The sequence below is a fragment of the Neltuma alba genome, unplaced genomic scaffold, assembly GCF_004799145.2.
Source record: "Neltuma alba isolate B1F8T4 unplaced genomic scaffold, ASM479914v2 tig00011600_pilon, whole genome shotgun sequence".
NCBI classification, from domain to species: domain Eukaryota; kingdom Viridiplantae; phylum Streptophyta; class Magnoliopsida; order Fabales; family Fabaceae; genus Neltuma; species Neltuma alba.
This window is the reverse complement of record NW_021636252.1, coordinates 159,754-167,199: the sequence shown is the minus strand read 5'-3', so window position 1 is coordinate 167,199 and position 7,446 is coordinate 159,754. Positions and strand designations below refer to the sequence as shown.

At 32.6% G+C, this 7,446-nt stretch overlaps 1 protein-coding gene across 1 annotated transcript; it reads left to right on the top strand.

Moving 5' to 3' along the window:
* Positions 1–336: 336 nt before the first annotated feature.
* LOC114715577 (3-epi-6-deoxocathasterone 23-monooxygenase CYP90D1-like) lies at positions 337–6,276 on the top strand. Its single transcript, XM_028900438.1, has 6 exons — positions 337–589; positions 692–937; positions 3,102–3,194; positions 3,646–3,831; positions 3,976–4,097; positions 5,760–6,276. The coding sequence occupies exons 1-6, from the start codon at positions 494–496 to the stop codon at positions 5,848–5,850; spliced, it is 834 nt and encodes a 277-aa protein (XP_028756271.1). The 5' UTR covers positions 337–493; the 3' UTR covers positions 5,851–6,276.
* Positions 6,277–7,446: the final 1,170 nt, after the last annotated feature.

The window sequence follows — 7,446 nt, the reverse complement described above, 5'->3', positions numbered from 1 at the left end:
GTCTGCCTCTCTCCCCCACGTGTTGTTGGGGTTAGAGTCTATCTTCAAAGTCAAAACTTTAGCCTTTACCCTCCAAGCTTACGGTGACCTCTTGAGAAGAGTTCTAACAGACCCCCCCCCCCCCAAAAAAAAAAAATCAAAAGATTGTCCCCCTCTCCTCTTACCATTTTTCTTCTAAAGTTGTTCTGTGATAATCATCTTTGATTCTCTTTCTGTCATAATGTTCTTGCATGAGTAGTCGGGTGAAAGTAATTATTGGTGTTTGAGTTGTCTCTCTGGCTCGTATTTGAGTTTCAAGATGAAAGTGAAAATTACAGTTGTCTTTATGAAGAAGATCATAATCATTTTTCCATATAATGAGATTCTCAATCATGATGCCACACTACTTTTCTTTTTTAAAAGATCCCAACAAGTACTTTCTCTTTTCTGTCTCCCGCAGATTGCCTTTCAAGTACTAGTGAAGGCGTTGATTAGCTTGGATCCAGGTGAAGACATGCAGCTTCTGATGAAACATTTTCAAGAATTCATCTCAGGCCTCATGTCTTTACCCATAAATCTCCCAGGGACAAAACTTCATCAATCTTTACAGGCAAGTGTAGATATTACAAGATTAATTAAAAAGATTACTTCCCTTCTACTGTTTCATGGTTGACTAAAAGGTTCTGGGTTTTTTTATTTTTTTGTTTTCCAGGCAAAGAAGAAAATGGTGAAACTTATCCAGAAGATTATCAGAGGAAAAAGGAAGAGTGGAATCTGTAAAGTTGCAAAAGATGTGGTGGATGTATTACTGAATGATGCAAGTGAGCAATTAACGGATGATTTAATAGCAGATAATATGATTGATATGATGATCCCAGGAGAGGACTCAGTGCCAGTTCTTATGACTCTAGCTGTCAAATATTTATCAGAATGCCCTCCTGCTTTGCAGCAATTAACGGTAAATCAGACCTTCATTTGCATAAACTCAAAATTTTAGGGATTTTATTGTAAAATTTTTAATATCAGAGAGCTTATCTGCATATAATAGGAAGCCAGGAGTTATATATAATTTAAATCTGTTTAATTAAAAAAATGAAAATTATATATTTTTTTTAAATAAGATGGATCCAGTACCCCCCGATATTTTTGAGGTACAACCAGCATCCTAAAGTATTTTGTGGTGCATCCATTGCCCTGAAGTATTTTTTAAATCTAGCACCCTGAAGTAATTTTTTTGCCTGGGTGCTATATGCACCAAAAAATATTTTTGGGTGCTGGATGCACACAAAAATTACTTTGAGATGCTAGATGTATCAAAAAAATACTTACGGTGCTAGATGCACATAAAAAAATATTTCAGGATACTGGATGCACCACAAATACTTTAGAGTGCTTGATGCACCTGAGAAAATACTTCGGGATGCTGGATGCACCTTAACCTTTTTTTAAATTATATCATAATAAATGTATCATTTAATTGATACATTCAACATTTGAACTCTTACAAAGCTTTTCAAATGAAATAATTCTAATTTTCTATGTTGATAAAAGATGCCACTTGCCATTATTAATAATAATTATATAAACTCCTTGTCAATTTTATTAATTGCATAGTATTCTCTTTTATTTTTAAGATATACACAAACTTTCTCTAACTAGAATGAAAGTATCCTATAAAACTGTTTTTCCTCTAGAGTATCTCTTGTTTAAATTTTTTAAATATTACTTCTCTGATTCTTAATTAAGACCTATTTAACTAATTTGATTATATTAAGAAAGTTAGGTAAGTTAGTTTATTTATAGGGTTAAGGTGCATCCGGTACCTCAAAGTATTTTCTCAGTGCAACCAGCATCCTAAAGTATTTTGTGATATATCCAGCACCCTGAAATATTTTTTAAGGCCACCTAGCACCTTGAAATATTTTTTTGCCTAAGTGCTGGATGCACCAAAAAATATTTTTGGATGCTGAACGCACCTAAAAAAAATACTTTGAGATGCTAGATGCACACAAAAAATATTTTACAGTGCTAGATGCGCATAAAAATTATTTTAGAGTATTGGATATATTACAAAATATTTTAGGGTGCTGGATGTACCTGAGAAAATACTTCAGGTGCTAGATGCACCTTAACTCTTAATTATATATAACATGTTTTTTCCTTAAATACCATAATTATCTTCTTAATATCCTATCTCCCTTTTCTACTTGATTATAGTTGAGGGAGTATCCATAAGGATAATTTAGAAAAAAATTGATAAATATGAGAAATATGTCTTATTTTAGAACCAAAATTAACCCAACAATTACGTCCTATATTATGGAGCGAAGGAGTAATAACTATATTTAGGCTAATCGAGAGTATTTTAATAAAATTAATATATAATTTAAAGTATATGATGACTTTCTAGAAGAAACTTTTATGTTTTAAAATGATTTCTAATCAACCTCACCACTGTTCATTTGGTTAGTGATTACGTTTGGACTTTGCATAAGTTTAAAAGTAGGATAAATTTCTTTGTTATTTACAAAGTAATATTATTTAACCTTAATTTTATTGAGTTATTTGTTTTTAATTCCTAATTTTGCTGTATGTTTTAATTCGTATAATAAAATCATCTGAGCCATAAAGCTTATCTCAAATTTTATGCAACACACTTAATTTGGCATAAATACCCCATAAGAGGCAATTAGAGCTTATCTTTATATGATAGGGCCAACATCACACTCATCCAAACTTGATGTAATCCACGTTATTGCAAAATCCATTCCATTATTTCCACATGATACATTGCTTTTGAATTGTCTTTGTCTAGGTATAAGGATAAGTCACTTGTCATTATCTTTTAATTCGTTTCATTTGTTTTACCCAATACACAACCTGGCTTCCCATGAGTCGTGCTCTTAGAAAAATATTCTCTTTTTATTGTGAGAAATCAAAGCTTTATAGTAACATTTTTACTTTATTCTTTTTTATTAATATCTCTTTAGAGACAGTTCACATGCAACCCATTTGTTGTTTTCTTTTTCTATTCTTCATTTCATACTATATCACATGAAAGATCTGTAACATCTTGATTAGACTTTTATATGATTTTCAATTTTAATTTGAATGTATCACAGGAAGAAAACATGAAACTTAAGAAGCTCAAAGATCAGCTTGGAGAACCCTTAGCTTGGAGCGAGTACTTATCATCATTACCATTTACCCAAACAGTAAGACATGTTTTTTTCTAATTTTATTTATAAGACATTTTTAATATGTTTTTATTGGAATCTAGAAAAATCTTAAATCTTATTAACTATATCTTTAAAATTTAATGACTCTTTAACTCTCTATCCTTATCTAATACTCCCTTAGATCCTAAATATAATGTCATTTTTGTAATGTAAATACACTACAAAAAGGATATTATATTTAGGACCTGAGGAGTATATACTCGTTGTCATGAATAATAATGAAGGGTACAACTATATATTGTAAAAAATTTGGTAGTGTGACTAAATGGGAAAAAACACGCACTCTCTTGACTTTGTAAATAGAACCAAACTCATCAAAAACTGTGTCTAAAAAAGAACATATTGTTCTCCAATCTGGCAATCTCCATGAATTTGCATAAATCTAAGATGAGACGCACTGTTCACAACTCTCTGTACTTTTACGCAGGTGATTACAGAAACTTTAAGGATAGGGAATATTATAATTGGGGTGATGAGAAAGGCTATGAAAGATGTTGAGATCAAAGGAAATTTGATACCAAAAGGGTGGTGTGCTTTTGCATATTTCAGATCTGTTCATTTAGATGACCAAAACTATGACTCTCCTTACCAATTCAATCCCTGGAGATGGCAAGTAAGCAACACACATTCTTCTTCTTTCTAAAGTTCTAAACCATATTGTTTTTAATACTGGTTTGATTAAACCAGTCTACCACCAACTTTTGAATTACGAGATCAAATCGAAATTTTAACTGATGAAATGGCTGTTTAATAACAGGACAAAGATATTAGCAGTTGCAATTTCACAGCTTTTGGAGGAGGACAAAGGCTATGCCCAGGTGTTGACTTGGCCAGGCTTGAAGCTTCCATCTTCCTCCACCAACTGGTTACTCAATTCAGGTGATAATTCTTCACTTTTTGGTCGGTGACTATGGTCACTCTTTATTACTCTCTCCTCATTCCAAACTGGGATTCTCTACCTTCATTAAAGATTGCTTGAATATAGAACATTTTGGTTTTATTTTGGAAACTACTAAAACTTTGGTTTCAGTGGTTTTCAATGTAAAATTAAACATGCTCGTAGTGTATTTGGACGGAAATACAGAAAGAAAGAAATAATTACATAAATACAAAGGATCTGATCTAGCTCCATAGCAGCAAAAGCAAAATCACAAGGCATAAAACTTTCTGATTGGGGGGGAGGGGGAAGAAAGTAAAAGTTAATGGGACCAGAGAAAGCTCTACACGTTCCATCAGATTAGAGAAAGGAAAAAACCCATCTGATTCTGATCTTTTCTGGTGAATTATTCGTATCAAAGTGACAGGTTATCTTAACTGTGATGAATCAAACTATGATGCTTTGTGAAACTGAAACTCACCGAGCTGTCAGTCCACGTGAATTCTGACTCACCAAGCTGTAGGATTTTGAACCATCTTGCCATTCACGAGAAATTTTTAAGGTGAAGTTAATAAAATACACTAAGTTAGTCATATAAAAATAGTCGAGCGCATTATATCTCCTTAAGAGAAGAGGGGAAAAAACAAAGCAGTACCTCTCATATTTACCAATATTTGTAAATTGAATATACCTAATAAGTTTTGTCACTGGTAACCACTCACTTATAGAAAGGTATATCAAAAGAACAAAAAGTTTGACCGGTCAAGTGTCCCAAATCTTAGTGTTTGTCTTCTTGCTCATGATGCAAGTGGCTGTTCACAATCTCCAAGCAGCCATTAACATTAAAAAAAGAAAAGTTGCTGACATATAAAACTGAAGCGACCTACGGTCCATTAGAGACAGCTGTTGAGAAGACACAGGATATTACTACTACTACTACTTTAGTTCCAGAAATTAAATCCATTCGACCTGCGTCTACTGTATAAAACTGTTCTTTCCTACCTTTTTCTCACCTAGAAGTCGGTTGTTTTCATATCTTATAGCACATTCTTCCATTAAGATCTGGCCTTACAAATGGAAAAAAAAAAAAAAGATACTCCGAGGTAGTGATCTTAGTCAAAATTGGGTTGATTAGGTCGACAAAAAGCACTTGGAAAATTAGTCAAACCGCCTAAAGCTAGGGATCTGTTAGGTCTACATATATATAATATACTATCTTATATAAATAGTGCTTAGTTTCTTCTTTCCGCTTTAAGCCTTTAACATATCTGATACATACAGTACCTTGCTTTGAATAGCTTGTTATAAACAAGGATATTTGGGTTGTTGGGATTAGTCTTTTTTGTATAGGGATTACAACAGAGAAGCTAAAACCATAGCCAAATGAGCTTTGAATTCCGGTTGTTTTTGTCACACCTATGATCAATCCCCACCTTTTATGAGAGAGGCGGGTAATGATGATAGGTATAGGATAATGGGTGGCTTTTTTCTTTTGGTATCTTTTTCTTGTTCTTTGTAATTACTACTGTTGCAGCTAGTAATCCTTCTGATATTGAGTAGTATGTAGTTCCTGTTTACATTCAGAAAAATAAAGATAAAATATTTGTGTATGAATAGTTTGAGTCTCTTAGATAGTCTCAAAAAGTTAAATGTTTCACATGCAGATGGTTTGCCGAAGAAGACGCAATTGTGAACTTCCCTACAGTGAGAATGAAGAGGAGAATGCCAATATGGGTTAAAAGAGTGGAATTTTGAGGTGCTTTTGGTCAAAAAAGATCATTATGAAGTAACTTATTCAAAACTGGCACAGTACAAGAAACAGTAATATGAAGAAGAAGGAGGAGGAGAAGAAGAAAAGGACAACTGCAGAGAGAGAAGTGGACAAAGAAGGAAGGGTGGGCTTATGTGAATGAACACACGTGTGGGAAGATTCATTAAGCCCAATGAATTTGTCCCCTGGCATAGTTCTCCTACTTAAAGACAATTTAAACAATAATTAATTAAAAATAAAGGGCAAAATTTTCATCTTTTGTTGGGCCCACCAATTTTAGGATTTTACTTTTAAGTTTTAACCCAGTCTTCTTTTCAATTTTACCTTACAAGTATATGCATAGAGGCAATGAAAAAGGCTGATTGCAAGGGGAATCACCCTCATCTTGTTTCTAATCAAAGCTTCTCTCTTCCTCATTTCTCTTCACACTTTTTTGTACTTTTATTCTCTCTTGTTTTTTTTTTAATCTTTTGGGTGAGGATAGAGGGTATGGACAATCATAGTTGATGGGTCCCATAATATAATGACAATCATAAGGCCACTTGGGAGAAGTTCATATTAAATTAAACTCTGCATTATTTGCACTTTATAGTTCAGGATTATTGAATTAGCGAGTTAGCTAGGAAATAGACCCACCCATCGGTTTGGTCCATTAAGCAGTGCCATCATATGCATGTGAGACTCTGGGTCCTTCATTCTTTAACTAAATATGAAATTCACAAATTTAAAATTGATAAACAATTCAGTTTATAATATATATATATATATATATATATATATGGGTCTGTATATAAACTAGCGTTTATATTAAGAAGTCGAGATTCTAAGTCCTTCAAATGTAGCTTATATTTGAGATTTTAGGTCCTTCATTCTTTAACTAAATATGAAATTCATAAATTTAAAATTGATAGAAAAATTAGTTTATGATACATATATGTAGGTATGTATATAAACTGGCACTTACATTAAGGACTCGAGATAACATTGATCATATATTTTATTTCCCCATATATATATATATATATATATATATGCGTATACTAAATCAGGGTGGAAAAGTGGCGGGGTCATTGTATATTAGTACTACTATATAGTTCAAGCTAAGGCGCTGCCTTCACTTGGTCAAAGGACAGACACATTTTGACATGATTTTTATTCGGTTTTTGTTGATCTAACTTTCACTTTAACCTATTTTTTAGGCTTTTGTTGGCCCCATAATTCATGGATAATAACAAAAGTTCATTTTGTAATAAAATGATATCTCTCTATTATGATTCCTGGAAGAAATGAGATCCTCCACAAGGAGTTTGAAGTCATTTTGAAGAATAATTTTTCCAAGTTTTAGATTTGGGCCTTTTTAGAATGACTAGCTTCTCATTAAATAAAAGATTAAGATGCATCTAACATTCTGAAATATTTTTTCAGTGTATCCAGTACTCCGAAGTATTTTGTGGTATATTCGGTATCCTGAAGTATTTTTCAGATACATTCAGTACGTTGAAGTTTTTTTTTTTTAACCTTGATGCTAGATGCACCAAAAAATATTTTGGTTGTTGGACGCATCTTAGAAAAATACTTAG